Raw genomic sequence first — 18,701 nt, forward strand, 5'->3', positions numbered from 1 at the left:
ATGTCATTGTTGGGTCATAATTACCATAAAAAATTGTTTTTTAACTTTTTTAGAGGGTTAAAAATTTTTAAATTCAAGTGCATATAACTTTGGAGTCAGTCACGATTTTTAAACAATGATTTTTAAACAATATTGTCAACATCATTGGTCATAAATAAAAAACTAAAAAATGATGTTTTTGTTTGACATATACATTTGTTCTTAGTCTAATAAAATAAAAATGAAGAAAATCGGGAAATATTTGGACTCGCTGTTATCAAAAAAGTAGAGTAGGGTGGGCCCATGCGGTCCAAATTCAACATAATTTCTAATACTTGTACCTTGCTAGTTCTGCCATGATTTTTAAGTCATACATTTTAAGTGTAATTGCTTTCTAAACTATTTGTAAGAGAAAAGTAATTGATTGTTAATGGAGAAAGTGAAAACTTACTCAAATTGGTGTAAAAGGTTACACATGACGTATAAGCAATATTTAATTCATACATATTGTTCATACGTCACATAGTACACATGCTGCTCAATTTTAATATGAAAATCATACTCCTCTCTCTCTATCTCTCCATGCTAGTTTCCTCACGCTAAATTGACTTTTAATTCATGTTTATGTTTAAATGACACATATTGATTTTAGTAAATAAGAAAATCTAGCAAAAAGAAAACTTCATTTAGAACACAAATTTTTGCTCATTAAGCTAAATTCAAACAAAAAATGTTAAAACGTTAACACTTTTTTACATGATTTAACAGCATTTAGGATCCTTATGTTGTACCCAACCAAATTCTAACTAAATGTATAAACAACCCGTTTTCCAGGAAATTTTTGAATATTTATAAACATTAAAGATAATATTGCCTTAATATTGTATATTTACGCTATAGTATTTCGATAGACTAATGATACTCCCTCCTTTTCTCTTTCTACTTTACTAATGTTTTTGATATGTAAAAGAACAAGCGAAGAAATAACATTAACTATCCTTCCGTTTTTTTTTTTTCTTTTTTGTAGAAAGAATGAAAATACTGTTTCGTTTATTTTGCCTACTACAACAGTTTAATTCAAAAATAACTCGTACTAAACAAAAAAGAAAGTTTGAGTTACATTTCCTAGTTTTTTGTTTTTTTTTTTTTCTTTAACATTTTCTTATTTTTTATTACATTCAATATAAAAACAATCAATTTTTCGGACTATTAAACTGAAATGTATGTGCCAATATTATTTACTGATATACAATACAATCGATCCAAGTATGTGCAGTTGAGATGATAATAATAGTAACGGATAATTAATATATTTATATATATAATTCTTATGCACGTGTGTTCGTAACTGAACCCCTCCTTATCGGCTGGGACGATTTCGATGACATTTGTTATGTGTGTTTGAGTGGGGGCCTGGATGGTTTAGATTCACAATTGACCTATATACAAACAATGGGCATGGCACCTCCCATACAAAGTAAAAATTTATTATTGTATATCTGGAGTACTATTATAGTGAGGGTCTTCATACTTTGTGTAGCAGAACAACGTTTGCCGGGACAGCTAGTTATTTATAAATTTTGTAAATATGATTTAAGGTGGAGTTTCTACAAAATACAAAAGATATTTTTGTAGATGTTCTCTGTTTTTTCCAAAGTTCAGTACCACTTATCAAACTTATCAAAATGTTAAACAAGTTAAATAAATTTTATATTTGATTAAGCCTTAGCTAAGTTTAAAATTTAATAAGTTACCCGGCCTAAGACCAATTTATTTATTATTATTTTAAGCACAAATGTAAACTTTAAGAAAAATCTGTTTAAAAAATATAAACACAATTCACAACAAACTAAAAGACGATTTGAAACTTTAACCAAAACACCATGATAAATAAACAAACGAAAAAAAAATACAAAAGACAACAAGTACAATTGTGTGAGAAAATTACAAAGAGACAACAATTCCAGAAGAAAAGCAAACGAAAACAAAACATGATTTAGGATGTCCAAATATAAATTGACACACTACGTATTTAAAAATGTACATACGTACGTACAAACAAGTGTGTATGGATGTATGTATATTGTGTGCAAATCTATTCGTAAAGGTTTGTCTCGTTGTTTGTTACTCGTAAAAATTGTATTACACTTCATGGGAATTGTAAACAACATACGACATGCTGTCGTAAATACATACCAATGTCTCTTTAAATTCACTCTTTCTCTCGTACTACTGTTTTTGGCTCTTGGTTGTATGTTTTCAAGAGACTTTCCTTCTTCATGTTGCTGTACTTTAACAATTTGATTTGGATTGATGCGTAAGATGCTGAAGACAATATTTGTTATTGTTGTTGTTTGTTTCGTCCTTCCTTTTCTATTTAAACTGCGGTTATGGCCGGTGTGGTGTGCTGTTGTTTTTTTTTTTTTTGTTTGTTGTTGTTCTTCTGCTGCTGATAGTGTTGTTGATGTTGTTGATGATGATTAGGTTGCCGGTTTTGTTAGCTGGCAGCTGGTGGTGAATGAACTCTTCTAAAATTTCTTCAAACTAATCTAGAGCGCATAAAATAACCAAAAATAAATAAATACATAATAAAAATAATAAAAGAAAAGCTAAAAAACAAAAGCAGCAGCCATTTAGTTGTTGCTATACTTAGTCTCAGTATATAATCTCATCATTTATGTTCAGTTATGTTAAGTTAAGTTATGTTTTATAAATATGTACAATACATACTTACGATTTTGTAAGGATGTGTGTAAAAATATACATATCCTTACCTTAATATAGAAGGCCCTAACTCGTGTTTTTTTTTGTAAGCCTAGATATTTGTTTATTTCGATAAATGGTCCGCTCATATATCATTTTTTACCAAAAAAAAAAAACTCGACTTAAAAAAACACGAGTTAGGGCCTTTCTATATTAAGGTAACGATATATAGTTTTAATAGCATTGAAAAAAATCCATTTTATATTATATATTTCTATACACACATATTTATTAAAGATCCACCGAATATTTGTTTTCGAAATACACAAGTATTAGGGCAAAATTTTACACAAAAACCAACAAATATCTATAAAACATCCTAAATTCCTAATCCCTCCGTTCATGATGGGATTTAACAAAATTCCTGTAAGTAAATTTCGAGATACAGAACACCTCAAAAATTAGCTTAAATTTAGAGCATTCAATTATTTTAATTGTTAATACATTAAACCAGTTTCGGTTAGTTTCGAATTAGGCTAAATATTAATTTTTGTCACAGTTTCGGTTCGGTTTCTGCCTTATGAAACTAGTTTCGGTTGGACTCTAATGTTTATGTTTAAACATAGTTGATATCATAATCTATGTATATTTGTATTAGCCTAGATGTGTATGTTTGTTTTTTTTATAAATTATGTATGTTTGTAGTTTAAGTTTGAACGTATATGCGTATGTGTAATTTTAACGTATAAGACAATATTTATTTATTTATTTTTCTATCAATCTTCTAATATTAATCCCATACATATATTTTGTACAATAGACAATAAAATAAAAAATACACTTGTTTCATATAAAAAGACTAAAAAATATAAAATTTGTATAAGATTTTTTGTATTAAATTTAGCACTGAACACTGTGTTCATCTTTAATAGCTAAACAAATTTTATAAAATATTTAAAAAAAAAATAGTTTTGCTCAAATCATTTTATTTGCTACATGATTTATCATTCATTTTACAAGTCAAGCTACTTGATTTGCTATAAATCATTTCGAACATGCATCACTGTATTGTGTCTTCACTTACTTGCTTCTTGTGTCTTGGCTAAATGTCTTCGATAATACAGAACTACCACAGAATTCCATTTCGATCGATAGTGGAATTAATTCCGTATTTTACATCTTCAGGAAAAGTAAAACGATAATTTTTTTTTAAATTTTCACATTGAAATTGATATTTCTTTGTAATCAAGGCGTATTAACAAGGTGAGTGCGTCCCGGCAACAAATACAACAATGCAAAAACAACAGGCAATTTGTTTTTGTTAAAATGCACGGTAAATGTCAAAATCAAGGCGAATTAAAATATTACTATGTTATTTACAATAACAAATGTAAACATAAACAAAGTTTGACATATAGTGTACATAAAACCACAGCGAATTAAGAAACAGCTGATTTTATGCACTCACCTTGTTAATACGCCTTGTTTGTAATTATTTGTTTTTCTAAAATTTTTTATCAATTTCTTTACCAAAAACTTCACTTTTGTTTTAATACAAAAAACGCTTTCAAATTAAACTTAGAAATACCGAATTATTGAATATTTTTGGAATTTATAAATTACTAGGAACATGAAGAACCAAACACGAAACGAAATCGATCTTGAAACCATTCCGAACAAAATGTATGACAGGCCTGATAAACTGGCACACATAGAGGGAATTTCCAAAACAAAAGTGCAAATTAATCACAAATTTCAAAACGATTTCTATTAGAAAATAGATTTAAAAAAATGCAGGAAAATGTTTAATAATTCAAATTCAAATATTTTGCCAAGGTAGTTATTTCGTTAACATTTTGAAATATCTAAAGGTAAGTTTTTTAAATTACTATGACAATACATAAAGTAATTCAAAATGAGTCCAGAAAAACCTATAGCACAAGTATTTTGTCTTTGGTCCTTAATATATTTGTTGCAATTTTTTATTTTTTTTTGCCGCATACGTTACTTAGAGCAAAGTAGGAACACTTGACAGCCTGTAATTCACAGTAATGAAGACAGAGGGTTACAATTTAAACTTTATGAAAGCCAAGTTCTTCTTTCTTCAGATTAGTAGTTTAAAAGATAAATATTGACGTAATTTGTTTAAGATTGAACTATATCCACTGTTCCCTATTAAAGTTGCGCACAGTGTAACTTAAAATGTCTATAAAAAATGTTTTATAAAAATATTTGTAGGAATATGTTTGTCTGTCTGTTTGTGTATATGTTATGTTAATTAATTCGAATAAACATATTTATAGTTTTATATGATTTTACAAAAAAGATACAAAAGAAAACAAATCAAATTAATTGAATTTTAATGGAAACACATAACATGTTTTTCATTAGAAATATAAATAATTTTACATTTATATATGTATTTATGTATGTATATGTTTAGAAGTCTATATGATAAGATATAAAAATTTGCTAGCACTTAAATATAAAAGAAAATCAATGATTTATTACTTTCACAAAGAAATTAATATATTTCTGTAAAAAAAATAAAACAGATTAATGAAAATGAGCACAAAATTAATAATAAATTAAAATTTTGAGCAAAACTTTTATTGTGTGATACAAATTTAAAGGGAAAATAAAAATGTTTTTTTAGTGTTAACTTAACAAAAACCAATGAAAAATTTGATGTTTAAATCACATATATATACAATCTAGTAAACACTCTTTTGATAACGCTATTAACTGTAAAAATCTATCCATTTGCGACAACACTACATGACTTTAAAAGGAAAAACCCAAATGTCCAATATATTGGACAAAATGTCTGAAAGGGTTAATATCACAGTTCGTATAATATAAAGCAACTCTGTAACTTGTGTTTATATTTGCCGTGTCTTCTTTCAGGTTTATCGTTTTGTTAATTTGTTGTTGTATCCTCAAGCTTTCTCTCCATGCTTTCTTTATTCAATATTTTGACATTTTTAAAATCAGCTGAGTGTACTGTTTTAAAATATGTTGTGCAAGTGCTGTGGTCTCTTTCTCCTTCATTATGTCCATTTTATGTTCTCCCATTTTTCTCTCTAAGCTTCTCTTTGCTGTACCTATATATATATATTAGTTCACTGTTTTTATTGTTATTTCCTTTGCATCGAATTTCTTGCACAACATTGCTTTGTTGTTGTTTGTCAAAACGATGAAGAAGACACTGCAAATAGTAACACTACGACAGGGTTGCTATAAATTGTATGAACTGTAATATTAAACTAAGTTGTACAATTGTTGTTATATGTTTTGTATGTTTATTGTGAAAATATTGTTTTAATTTTAAGTTTAATTATTTAAAGAGACAATCCCTTGAAAAAGCAGACAACAGTTCATCTACAAAATGTAGGGAACATTTTTATGAAAAATTGATTCTACTGCTTAAAAAACTCATCAACTTTAAGAAAATGTTTATTGTTTATCCCTTAAACAACAACTGGAATTTATTATGTCAATCTGTCTTATTTTATTTTGTATGTATTTTACTATTTATAAATATTTTATAGATAAAACGAGTAGTATTATAGATATATTACACTAAACCAGTTGATAAATACTTACAAACATACATATGTAAAAATATTGTGGTCTATAAGTATATAAAACACTTAAAAAGGATAATATTACAGGAAGGATATTGAAAATGTAAGAGTTTAATGTGTTTTACTAACAAATTGGCAAACAACATGCACGCTCTAATAGTTATCAATACTTTTTCAAATAAAATTTGTAAATATATTTCAGTGAAAATAAAAATAAGCTTGAAATCCTTTAAAGGAATCATTAAAAGGAAGTAATGCTGACCATAGCCAATTAACCAAACTAGTGGTAAAAAAACTGTAAAAACTTGTCAAGTATAAACTATAGCCATACATATATATAAATGATGTCATTATCACATCTTATCTCTTTTATCTTTTAACCACAAACATCTAACCATAACTAATATTCTCCTTAATTTATCATAATTAATGCTTAACTAATAACTTAATCTACTTAAACATTCCCTTCTACACAAGAATTTTCTTGGTGACAACAAACTAGCTACCATAGAGAAATACACATAGAACGGAAACTTGGCAAAAACTCAAACAATCACACATACTAGCGTTGTTTTTGTTTTAACATACATATGTAATTTTTTTATTAATTCAGTCTCACCACTTAGGTTTTGGATAACTGGCTTAGGTTTTTAACATCAGAGTTTCCCCTCTATGTATATTTCTCTATGCTAACTATATTCATGATATTTGCTTAATCTAAATTATGGATATTTATTTATTTCTTGTCAATCTTTAAAGCAATTAATTTTCTAAATATAAAGCAGAAAGCATAAATCATAAACGAAAATTCTTTTATTAAAAATAAATATTTGAAGAATATATTTTCCAAATCATTTGTCACCTTTATGAATCAGGTCAATGATCCACACGCAATTTTAAATACACATATTCATTATTACATATTGTATGTACATGCGTATGTACGTTTCTTAAGTAAAAATGTAATAAAAATCAAAAAGTTAAACGAAAATTTATTTTGGGCTCATTGTAACTAATTAACCCTTTCCCTTTATATCTTGGCAACATTTTGGAAAGTGTGTGTGTCTAATCATTAAGAGTGTGATGGGTGGGGAAAATGGGTTTAATTGAAGTTTAATTTGTTGATAGAAAAACTTCGCTGTGACCTGGAAACATAGAAAGTATAATTTGTAAATTATCATACAATAATTGTAAATAGCAGATATTGAAAATTGTAGAGGAGAACTTAATAGTGTGTTTGCGTTTTATGATCAAGTTTGTTTTGAAAAAAAAAAACCATATCGATGTGTTTCTTACCCCCATTATCACAACGTATAGTTATGATTTAACCGAAAATTATACTGACAGTTTTCATACAAACATTATAATCAACTCGCTGGTCTGGCAGACATTCCTTTCGGAATGATTTGGATTTCTTAAATACTATTCAGATTGGTTTTGTTCTAGCTTCTTCATTTTGTTTTGGAGGTCATTTAGCTAAGACACAATAATTAAGTAAGCGAAGACACAAACGGTGTTGTTAAGAAAAAGTTTCGTTTAAGGGCACTGCTACACATTCAATATACATTAGGGTATTGAATTAATCGGGTTTCTGGTGTAATCGGTTAATCGAGCAAATAATTAATCGGGGTTTAGATTCATTTGGTTAATTTTAAATTATTCGATTAACCGAATAATTTATATTTAAATGTTAAACTGAAACTAAATCACGAATTTTGTGTACTTATTGAAGTATTTTATTAATAAAAAGATCAAAAACATAAAAAATAAACAAACAATCAATTCAACCAAAAAGTAAATAATTTTCTTTAGTTTTAATAAAACTCGACTTGGAAAAAACTCTCTCGTTGGAGATGTTGGAGAAATCGAAAATAAGTAAATAAGTGATAAAGAATATCCAATTGTCAGTTATTTTTTTTTATTTTTTTCGAAGCATATAAAATGCTCCATTATATCATTGGAGTGCTTTTGGATTTTTTAGATTTTAAATACTTTTAATAATTTCGATAAGTTCTGATAAAAATTCGTTTCAGTAGTGTCTCCAGTTTCGTCTATTATGTTCTCATCCGACAATACATGTAAAGTTATTATACTCACTAAACATATTTCTTGAATGCTCGAAAAAATATGTAATTTTACTTTGACATTTGTATTTGAATTAAAATTAAAAATTAAAAAAATTAATTTGCAACCATAGTCAAAATTAAAGTATGTTTTAAATTGAACCGACTTTAACTGGGTGCCACCGCAAATGTAGAAAATGTTTGCATACAATATACAACAAAAAACAGACAAGTGGCAACGCTGAACAGCTGACATACAAAATTAAAAAAAAAACTAAAAAAACGTAAACAATAAAAGTAACCGGGACATCTAAAGAAAGAAAGTTGTTTGTTGTGGAAAAACGGAAAAGATAAGATTAATATCATAATTACGATATTTTGGTACCAATTTTATTGATAACTGTTCAATAATTGTAAAATCTCTACCAATATCTTGTAACTTAAATATTTTTTACTTTGTGACGAACTTTTTTACTCGGCGAAGAACAGCAGATGCTGTTGTTAAATGAGTTAAAAACAACTTCACCTAGTTTTATATTTAGAGTCGACTTCAGCGTCAGAAGTATACTTTAACTTGTCTATGATAGACCTAAAGTCCACTCTTAAGTAAAGTCGAGTTTAATTCTGTACTTTATTATACCCTTCACCTTCGTGAGAAGGGTATATATAAGTTTGTCATTCCGTTTGTAATTTCTACATTTTTCATTTCCGACCCTATAAAGTATATATATTCTGGATCCTTATAGATAGCGGAGTCGATTAAGCCATGTCCGTCTGTCTGTCTGTCTGTCTGTCTGTCTGTCTGTCTGTCTGTCTGTCTGTCTGTCTGTCTGTCTGTCTGTCTGTCTGTCTGTCTGTCTGTCTGTCTGTCTGTCTGTCTGTCTGTCTGTCTGTCTGTCTGTCTGTCTGTCTGTCTGTCTGTCTGTCTGTCTGTCTGTCTGTCTGTCTGTCTGTCTGTCTGTCTGTCTGTCTGTCTGTCTGTCTGTCTGTCTGTCTGTCTGTCTGTCTGTCTGTCTGTCTGTCTGTCTGTCTGTCTGTCTGTCTGTCTGTCTGTCTGTCTGTCTGTCTGTCTGTCTGTCTGTCTGTCTGTCTGTCTGTCTGTCTGTCTGTCTGTCTGTCTGTCTGTCTGTCTGTCCGTCTGTCTGTCTGTCTGTTGAAATCAGTTTTCTGAAGACCCCAGATATCTTCGGGATCCAAATCTTCAATAATTCTGTCAGACATGCTTTCGAGAATTTTGCTATTTAAAATCAGCAAAATCGGTCCACAAATGGCTGAGATATGAGGAAAAAACCAAGACAACCTCGATTTTTGACCTATTTTTTTTACCTATATCTGGATTACTAAGACATTAATATAGACAATATGGATATCTAATGATAGATATTTCAAAGACATTTGCAACGATGTATATAAGGCCATAGTAAGTTGGACCTACAATGGGTCAAAATCGGGAAAAAAATTTTGAACCCGAATTTTTTTTTTTAAAAAAAAAAATTGAAAAAACAAAAAAAAATTTTTAAAATTTAAAAAAAAAAATTTTTAAATTTAAAAAAAAAAAATTTTAAAATTTAAAAAAAAAAAAATTTTAAATTTAAAAAAAAAAATTAAAATAACAATCGAAAAATTTTTTTTTCCAAAAAATTCAAAAAACAACTGGAAAAAAAATTAAATTTTGTTTTCCTAAAAATATTTAAAATTTTGAAATATAATTTGGTGAAGGGTATATAAGATTCGGCACAGCCGAATATAGCACTCTTACTTGTTTTTGACTATGATTATGGGCCAATATGTTAAAGTGCAAAAAAAAAGAAATTTCGGTTAATCGGTTAACCGACACAAATTAATCGGTTTATTCGTTATTTGAAAATCGGAAATTTTGAATTATTCGAACAGTTAACCGAACAAAATTAATCGGTTAACCGATTGAATACCCTAATATACATTGACCGCGATCCAATATTGATGGATCACGATCCATATCGCTGAATAGCCTAATATTCTGAAGTCCAAATCACTTCGTGATATCAACTCGCGATAAGTTGGTTTTCTAATCAACGACCGATCCGCACAGCACAAAAATAATGTAAATACTGACGCGATACATATTAAAATTAATACATTGAACGTGCAGCAGTGCCCTAAAGTGATTTGCTTTCATAAATTACCATAAAATAATGTTGATAAATATGCAAACTTACAAATTAAGGAGAAGGACCTAATAGTATATTCGCACTATATTCAAAACAAGTTATTGTTAGAGCTAATTGTCGAAACACAGAATATAGAAATCTTGATGAGCCATCGATTTGTTCACTCAACCAACAATTTCCTGTCCGCACAAAAATTTGTCTCGTGGGGACAGCTCTTGTCGGACAACTCATTTGTTTGAATAACGATGTCTGCCATTAAAGGTAGATTTCACACAAAAAGTCCACCACACAGTGGAAGAAATTAAAAAGGAATAGAGGAAATAAATACTGCGAAGTCCAGAGTCTTCCAAATTTGTATGTAAATTTAATTTTATGCTAAATTTTCTCTAATAGCAAAGCTGCTTTTCAAAAATTTAATCCTCCTTTGTATGTTCATGTTTTTTTGCAAAGAGAATTTATAGCCCGGAGCTTGGTATCTACCTTCAACAGAGTCAAAAGTCTAAAAAAAAACAATTTTTAAGATTTTTGGGAATAATTCTTAAAAATGTTATACATACGTTGATATATAATATGTCTATTTTAGTCAAATTTATGGATTCAAAATCAACAACAAACTGAAAATTTACAGATTCCTGACGTTTTGTAATATATTTTTATGCACTGCATTACCAAACATCGATGATTTACTTCGTTTTGTGTATTTTGAAGCCATTTAGTTTAGTTAGAAATATAATTCCATTAGCATTTCAATGAAAACTTTTCTGCAATACTAAATCTTAATAAGAATGTTATGCTGTTTCAAAAACAACTAAACAAAATCAACTATCAAAAATCTTAATTATAACCTCTTTTATATAATTTCTTTATTTACATATATTTTATTTTTATACCTTTTACCTTTATAGCCTTTAAATACAAATAAATAAAAACGTTTAAAACTGAAACTACACAAAACAAAAATATTGTGCAGGTCATGATATTTAAACACTTCAAAACTCAAGTATCCCCATTTTCCTGTTATGCCAACTCAAATAAATTTTTGTATTAAAAATAGAATTCTAACCCTTCATCAAACTTTATCTTTGTGTGTTTACCTTTTTGAGATAATTTTACAGTACGAAAAGTCGTGTTAAAACAAACTTTTCAAGTATTAACTGTTTCTTAACAGTGACACTATTATGGTAGGAGAATTTAGGAGAGATTGTATTTATTTGTATTAGGGTGCCTAATCGGGATTAATTTTTTTTAGAAATTTTCAGGGGAGAATTCTTTATAAGTTTTCATCTTCTTCATTTCTGCACTGATAAAACAAATTCCGCGGAAAATACAGATTTTTTCTAATATTTCCCGAGGATGGAAAAAGTCTGGGAAATTAGGAGCCCTAATTTGTATGAATACTTATAATGTTGCGGTGTATGAGTAATAGTCAAAATTTGTAAACCTATTTAAAATGAACAAAGTTTCTTAAAATATACAAATAAATATAAAGAATTTCCGGTGAATTTAAAACTAAATATAAAATAATTTAAGCCTTGAAGCGTAAACAAATTGTATGTATTATTACAGTAGATGCTTTAGTAAATAAATGTGTTAATAATGTGATTACTATAGATGTAAGTAGTAAATATGTAGTAATTTTTAAATATTTTGCATTTTTATTTGCTTTTAATTGTTTATTTATACTGTTTACTAAATAGTAGTAGTATTTACTAACTAAAGAAAAATATTTAAACTATTTTTACATTTCTACTGTATAAATAGCTTAATAATTTTCACATATGTAATTGTTTTTATATGTTTAGTATAATAATTATATTTAATATTACAAGTTTATTTTTTCAATACTTAGCTTGAAACAGAAATGTAGAAAATTAATTTTTAAATAAATATTTGAACAAAACAAAATAAAATATTTGTTTACTTTAAAGTAGTAAGTAGTAATAATTGTTTATATGTAATTAACCCTCCGTTACTCGCAACTGATCTAGCTATTTTTTGATAAAAATATATTTATACTGCAATTTTATTTGTATTATTCTTTTAAATACTTTGAATTTAATATTGTTTTTCTGTTTTCGAAATAAAAAGTGAAGAGATTATTGTCAAACGCGCCTTTCTTTTATTGATATCAATTTGATACATTGCGATTAGTCTCGATTGAAAATGGTTGCGACTAACGGAGGGTTAAATATGTATAATATGTAAATATATTACATATTAACAGTTACAATATAACAGTTTCGTTTAACAGCAAACTAACAATTTCGTTAAAATTTAAAGAAAATAATTATTTAAAACGAAAGTTAATAAATTCAATTTGTAGTAAACATTTATTTAAAATAAAAGAAGGACTGCAAAATAGTTGTCATTGCCTATTTTAAACGACATTTTCTGTTTTAATTTCTCTTATTACAAGTAGCTAACACTTGCTCTATTAGTAGTTGGCAACACCTCTTAAATAATGAATAATGGATTAGTATTGGCTATTATTAACTTTTTCAATATCTAAATCGTTTTTCTGAATATTGTTAATGTTAATATATTTATAAATATCTATTTTAAAACTGGTTAATAATAATAAATGCTTAAATAAACAAGCATTGTTTTTCATATCATCGTACCAGATATTAAGACAAAAGCTATGAGATAGTCGGGGTTGTCATAGAATCCAATCATTGTCGGATTCGGTTTTGAAAACGACTGAAAAAGTACATTGGTCTTGTGAAATCGAAAGTTTTTGGTTTTATATTCGATCTAGAATTAAATTCTATTGGATTTCATAAGTCAAATGTATCTTTTTTGTCGTTTTCAAAACCGATTCCGACCATGATTGGATTCTATGACAACCCCGAGTAAACTAATTTCAAAAATTATGATTTCTACTTTTTTCGATTTTAAGTCAGCACCTTATTTTCCATACAATACGTATGGAATCAATCCATACAAATTGATTGATTGATAATACAATGGAAACTTTTTTGAAAATATTTTCCATAATTTCAGTTTTCAAAAACATTCAGCCTAACTATAAAAGAAATTTTAAAGTTAAAGTTTTTTTTGTACCATAAGACATATTTTAAAAAAGCTTTCAAATGAAAATATTTTTCAATATAACTAAAAAAAAGAAATTTAAAAAAATTACTAATAAACAAAATGTACTTAAAAGTTCAAAACAAAAAGCTCATTTTAAAATAATAAAACAACATTTTGAATTATATTTGAAATTTGTTTTATGGTGCGAAATTTAAAATAATAGTCAACTTTAGTCCCGGTCCACACTGTGAAACATTTACTGCAAAACATTTTTAAATTATCTTTTGAAACTGCATTTGTGTCCACACAGTGAAGTTTTTGAAAGTAGTATGTATTTCTACTACTTTGTTTTTTAAAAGTAGTAATTTTACTAATATTTTTAAAATAAGTTGTATTTCTACTACTATTTTTAAAAAAGTAGTATTTCTACCACTCTTTTTAAAAAAGTATATAGTATGTATTTCTACTACTTGGTCTGCTTTTACACAGGGCAAGTTTACTTGAAGCTAGTCTCGTCGATTCCCTTTTAAACTTGCTCGTCTGTTTACACACAGCAAGTCTGTGAGCAATTTTGTATGTCAAAACCTAATAGACGCCATATTGAAAATGAGAAAACAAAAGAAATTTGAAGAGACTTGCCAGTACAAGCAAGTGTGTACCCCTCTTCTTTCTTCTTGCCTCTCTCTCCTATAAACTCTAGACTTGCGCAAGAAAAATTGCCCTGTGTAAAAGCAGACTTGGTTTTTTAAAAGTATTATTTCTACTACCCTTTTTAAAAAAGTAGTATTTTTACTACTTTTTTTTAAAAAAGTAGTATTTTTACTACTTTTTTTAAAAAAAGTAGTATTTCTACTTCTCTTTTTAAAAAAAGTATTTTTTCTACTACCCCTTTTTTAAAATAGTAGTATTTCTACTAGAAAAAATGAGAATAACAACTCAACAAAAACTTCATGTACATGAAACAGAGTACCCTCTTCCATTCCTCTTTTCCCTTTAATCAACAAACTCAAATGTTTTGCAGCAAATGTTTTACAGTATGGATGGAGACTTATGGACTTAAAATCGACTTTTGTGGTTAGGCTGATATTTTGTATGAAAATTTAGCTTTAAAACATTTTTTTAAATTTAATTTTTTTTATGAATATGAATATGGGTTAGAATTTAGCTGTTCTCATTGCTAGTATTTTAACAAGATTTTAATACCAAAAAAATTGTCAAAATAGCATACAAATTTAAGGTTATATCCAGTGTTTAAAAAGCTACGATTACTAAAAATTTTTTAACTGTTGCTACAACTACTGCTTTAAAAATGTGTATGTAGCGGTAGCAGTAGCATTTGTCTTTTTTCGTTTTCTTGTTTTTTTAAAACTACTGCTACCTTCAAAATATAAAACTCTTAACAGAGCAGTAGTAATAAAACATGAATTGTAAATGGTCTATATCGAGTTTTAATTTTTAAGGTAGCAGTAAAAGTAGTCAAAAAAGAAAATCTTCAGTCATAACACCAAAATTGACAGAATTAAACACTGTGTGTTGTTTTTGTTTTGAGAGAGTTTGAAAGAATTATTCGATTTTATTCGTCTCAGATGTTCGTGTTGCTAACAGAAAGATCGTGTTTTCTGTGTGTATAACAAAAAAGCCGAACTTGTGTTTACAACACGACCAACATACACAAATATACATTTACAACAACAACACATAATATAATTTTTTGGCTGAAGATTTTTATTTTTGACTTATTTTATTGCTACTACTTAACTGCTACTTCTTCTACTACCTCAACTGCTACTTCTATTACTACTAAATTTTAAAAGTAGTACTTTTTCTTTTTTAAGGTAGCAATAGAAAATAAATTACTCTGCTACTTTTAAATTTTTCTTTTATTAGTACTACTACAACTACTGCTACCAAAATGTGAAGGTAGCAGTAGTAGTAGTAATTATTGACTCCGAGTTTTTATTAATTTTTTAACTAGACTACTTGTGTTTTTTCGTTGCTACTGCTACTTGTAGTCTTGTTTTTTAAACACTGGTTATATCATTAAGTTAAGGTTATGTCATTAATTAATTTGCACATCCTTAGAAGAAGAGATACAGTGATCTCAAGTGAAGAGAAAATGAGAGAAAACGTTTAAATAAATTACTTTAGGTACTTAAATGTTTAATTGTTTAATATAATAAACTAGTTTTAAATGATAAACATTTAAACGGTGTTTGAGGCACACGAAAGTACAACTGGATTTTAATTGAAGTTGAAACAAAATTTGTCGTTTAAAATAGAGGGTAATTAATCAATTAAAACGATTCTTGTTATTGGCGACAGCAATATAAATGTTAATTTCGTTTTTTTTTTAATATTGCTAGTAAGTAGTTTGCAACTGATTTAAACTGTAATTGAAAATAGCTTGTGTGTATTATTATTTTTAATATATTTTAAAACATTATTACCTGGAATACAGAAATCATAAAATAAATTAAACTTGAATTAAAACAGCTGCAGCAACAATTTTATTTCTCTCTCTCTCCCTCTCTCCACATTTCCCCTAATGACAACTTTGTAATTCTCTAGCCCCATTATACTAATAGCCACTTATCGTTTGGAGCCCTACTATGATGGCACATTGGTAGCAGTTTGTTTTACTTCGGCGGAAAAATTTTGGAGTGCATTTTACTTTGTAGCCAGCATAACATTGTTCTTTTTCATACCATTCGTTATATTGGTGGTGCTATATACCGCAATTGCTTATAAATTGTTAAGAAGACATTCGGAATTTCAACGTCCCACCTCGCCCAACATAAATGAGGCGGTAACAACGGCCGCCATGGAAGTGGTAACAGAAACCAATAGTTCCATTGTGCCCTCGAAAGAAATTATAGTTAAATTGTCGGCCGCTCGTAGAAATCGTGTCATTAGTCATCCCCAAAATACTAGTTTGCGTAAACACCGCAAACAGGTAATATTTATGCTGGTGGCTGTGGTATCGAGTTTTTTTGTTTGTCTACTACCATTTCGTGCTTTTACCATTTGGATTATTGCCAGTTCCAATGATGATGTGGCCTCATTGGGTATAGAGGGCTACTACAATGTTTTGTTTTTCTGTCGCATTATGTTGTATCTCAACTCGGCCCTTAATCCCATACTCTATAATCTAATGTCTTCGAAATTTCGCAGCGGTTTTTGGCGTCTCATTGTTTCCTGTTGTCGTCATCATAAGCACAAACGAAATCTTTGTACACGCCATCACATCACCACCTACACCAAACGTGAAGCAAATATTATAAAAAATAGCAATAGTCTAAGATCTCGAAGACCCCTTAACAGGGAAGCTACATTTTTTGTTAATTCTATATCTACTTCGTCGGGTACCGAGCGCACTTCGAATACCTGGCGTAGTGGTAGTGTTTCAACTTCGGTTACCGGCATCTCAAAGCCACCCGAGTCACATTCTTTGGCAGCGGCTATAACCGATATGAGTACCGCTGCTTTAACAACTATGTACTTTAATTAAATAAAAATAAATAGTTTAGAAATTAGTTATTAATTGTAATTGTAGGAAAACCCCCTTAAAATATGCTTTATTCTTGCTAAACTTACAATGTCAATAAGTATTATAATAATTTATCAATATTATTTAGTACATACTTGAATTATTTAATACTAATATTAATTTAATGTGTAAATTAAACTGTTTTAAATGGTGAGAGTTTAATAAAAAAATTACAAAAAAATTAAAAAAAAACTAATTGTAAATTAAAACTAACATTGTTGCAATTAATTAATATAACGGTAATAGAATTATATATAATTAATTATAAATTAAAATGCTTCCAATTGAATCATTAAATGTGGAATTCACAGTTATAATTATTTCAACAATCGTGTTTGAAATATTAACAATTTACTTATTTAATTATAAAATTATGTACATTCTAAAAAAATGTTTTAATAAGACACTTTCTCAATCGGTTAATACGTTAGCATATTTGTATCACATTTTTTTATATTTGTAAACATAGTTCATAATTTCTTTAAAATCAACGCATAAATTGTTTAAAATTTAATAAAAATAGAAATTCATTTGTTTGTTATAATTGAAAATTTGAGGTTTGAATTTAATTTTGTATGTGAAATAAATGATTTAATTTAATATATTTAAATAACTTTAAATATTTAATGCATATAGTACATACATATTAAAAAATAAAATTATAATGATATTTAAATCCATAATTTTTTTCCAAAAAAACTTTCTTTAAGATTTATGCAGATTTGATGTATTATTTTTTCATAAGACTTTCCATAAGACAAATTGACCTTAAGTCTTCCGATTGTAATCATTAGGGCATGTCATCGTACATGACATTTGTATGGCTATAGAGCAGTGGTGCCCAAAATCACAATTCCCTAGCACGCGTAATAGGGCAAGAAAATTCTGCTGACGTTACTTTGATACACATACACTAGCGGTATTCACTGTTAAGTGCGAATGGTCTAGCATCATTGCAAATGCAAAATTTTACCGTAATCCAATAACAAAATACACACAAAAACATTTACAATTTTGCATTTGCAATGATGCAATACCATTCGCACTTAATACTGAACTCCGCTACTATAAGATTACTTGTGCGTTTTCTTATAATGATCATGTGTTTGTTGCTTTGTTTTCATCTCAGAGAACAAAATCAAATCAAATTCTCCGCTGTTCTTATAATGATCATGTGTTTGTTTGTTTCTTTGATTTCATCTCACAGAACAAAATCAAATCAAATTCTCCGCTGTTTTACCAACACAACCAAAGTTTTGATGGTATGTGTTCGGGCACCACTGCTATAGAGTCGAATAGATTTTGCAAAAATAAGACTAAAAAATCTATATTTAAACAAAAAAAGTAAATTCGAAATATTATTGTAACTTTGGCAACACATTCTCATAAATTAGGTTTTTGTCAACAGATTTAGGTTTTTTGGCTCTCATATATTGCAGGTAGGGCGTTATTGCATCTATATCCATTAATCGTTTTAGAGACCGCTATATTATAAACGTAATTATGTTGGAAATCCATTCAGATGTATTGTGGAAGAGGATCCTACATCAGAATCTTGGATTAACTAGGCAGTTAAGAGGTCATCAGGGAACTGTAGAGTCAGCAACAGATATTGGCCAACAGCGTCCTAGTCAAATAC

At 28.2% G+C, this 18,701-nt stretch overlaps 1 protein-coding gene across 1 annotated transcript; it reads left to right on the forward strand.

The window, feature by feature from the left end:
• The first annotated feature begins 5,878 nt into the window (after positions 1-5,878).
• LOC135953943 (thyrotropin-releasing hormone receptor-like) lies at positions 5,879-17,023 on the forward strand. The gene is made up of 2 exons (XM_065503984.1): positions 5,879-5,937; positions 16,084-17,023. The coding sequence occupies exons 1-2, from the start codon at positions 5,879-5,881 to the stop codon at positions 17,021-17,023; spliced, it is 999 nt and encodes a 332-aa protein (XP_065360056.1).
• The last annotated feature ends 1,678 nt before the right edge of the window (positions 17,024-18,701 follow it).

This window comes from Calliphora vicina, chromosome 1, assembly GCF_958450345.1.
Source record: "Calliphora vicina chromosome 1, idCalVici1.1, whole genome shotgun sequence".
NCBI classification, from domain to species: domain Eukaryota; kingdom Metazoa; phylum Arthropoda; class Insecta; order Diptera; family Calliphoridae; genus Calliphora; species Calliphora vicina.

What these genes read in the sequence shown, in the direction of transcription:
- LOC135953943 (XM_065503984.1), top strand. Translation starts at nt 5,879, where the DNA reads ATGAAGAAGACACTGCAAATAGTAACACTACGACAGGGTTGCTATAAA. An exon ending in TGCTATAAATTGTATGAACT is followed by an intron (nt 5,938 to 16,083) that starts GTAATATTAAAC and finishes GTAATTCTCTAG; the next exon opens with CCCCATTATACTAATAGCCA.